This window comes from Morone saxatilis, unplaced genomic scaffold, assembly GCF_004916995.1.
Source record: "Morone saxatilis isolate NCDOM2014 unplaced genomic scaffold, NCSU_SB_2.0 Contig7, whole genome shotgun sequence".
NCBI lineage: Eukaryota > Metazoa > Chordata > Actinopteri > Moronidae > Morone > Morone saxatilis.
Genome location: NW_023340246.1, coordinates 12,925,390 through 12,926,813, shown reverse-complemented (window position 1 = coordinate 12,926,813; position 1,424 = coordinate 12,925,390). Strand labels below are relative to the sequence as shown.

Genomic DNA, 1,424 nt, shown 5'->3' with positions numbered 1-1,424 from the left:
AATAATTATACTTTTTACTTCATTATAATTATCTGACACCTGCAGTTAGTAGTTGTTTTGCAAATTAATTAAGTGCACACAAACATCTAAGTAATGTACAGCTGAAAGAATTTAGTTTTTTATTCATTAATCCAGCAAAAACATTTCATGCTTTCAGCTTCTTAAACGTGAGAATTTGCTGCTTTTCCTTTTAATAATGTTAAGGTTTGTACTATTGGATAGACAAAACATGCATTGTGAAGGTGTCACATTTTTATTATTTTTTACAAACCAAACAATCAATTTTTATTACTCGAGAAAATAATCAGCAAATTAATCCATAATGAAAATAATGATTAGTTGCAGTCCTTTAGAAAATAGCTATAAATTAGCTCCACTTCAACCAACTACAACTGTAAAATGCTGTTTTTTTATTAATACATGACTACTAATAATCTAATTATATAATATATAGTTGTATAACTAAATACATTTTCCTGATAATACGTATATTAATAAGTAATAAGATCTTTGGATCTAAATAAAAGTGTGTAAAAATGTCTTCTCTTAACAAGCACAAAATACAAAAATAGCAAATACTTTGGAATTTCAGTGACATGTAAAATGTACAAAGATCAAACTCACTCAAATTCCTATCAGAAACACAAAATGAAACACACAGCAACACTCTCTTCTTCACTCTCTAACGATAAGATAAAAAGTATAGATGTTTAAGATTTGATTTTAAATCAGAAGTTCTCCTTTTATCTGCAGCTGGAGGAAGTGCTGAACAGAACATCCCCCTTCTCCATCTGGATCAACGGGGAGAAAATAGAAACCCTGGAGCAGGAGGGACAACGACAGAGCAAAGAATTCAAGAACCTGGAGGAAAGATACACAGAAATGGCCGATGGTGTGGACAGCATATTTTCAGACAGCATGAAGGTACTGTTGACCTACCACAGTTTGCTTGTATACATATATATCTGCTCAGACTCTCTAGACAATAAGTAACTTTAACATAATACACTGAGAAAACAGACATGTTTTGGTAGACACGATCAAATCAGGTCCTATAAGTAATATGAGTTATTCAAGCAGCAACAAGATTGAACAGAATTAGAAGTCAAAAAAAGACACCTGATATTAATAATAACTTTCTATAGAACCTTGATTATATATGAAGCTTTATTTATAAAGTAAAATAGACTTCCACTATAGTAGAACAAACTGTCTGACGCTGGATGTGCGTGGAGCTGGGGCTGAAGTAGCGCATGCTGATGAACTGATGCGAGGCAGGTGAGCTGACTGGGTGTGGTGATGAGCTATTACAGATAGGTGTGCGGTGGAACCAGTGAGGGAGACCATGCCCACAAACGCACACAAAAACAGAGACAGACAGACAGGGGAGCACTGGAAACACAGGGAAGGGGAAAACACAAGAG

The 1,424-nt window shown here is 34.3% G+C and overlaps 1 protein-coding gene across 1 annotated transcript in view; it reads left to right on the top strand.

The window, feature by feature from the left end:
- clu (clusterin) overlaps positions 1–1,424 on the top strand; it is a 13,557-nt gene that overhangs the window by 6,239 nt on the left and 5,894 nt on the right. Inside the window, exon 5 of the mRNA XM_035678768.1 lies at positions 754–924. Coding sequence (XP_035534661.1) covers positions 754–924 — 171 coding nt within the window. The remainder of the gene's footprint in view (positions 1–753; positions 925–1,424) is intronic.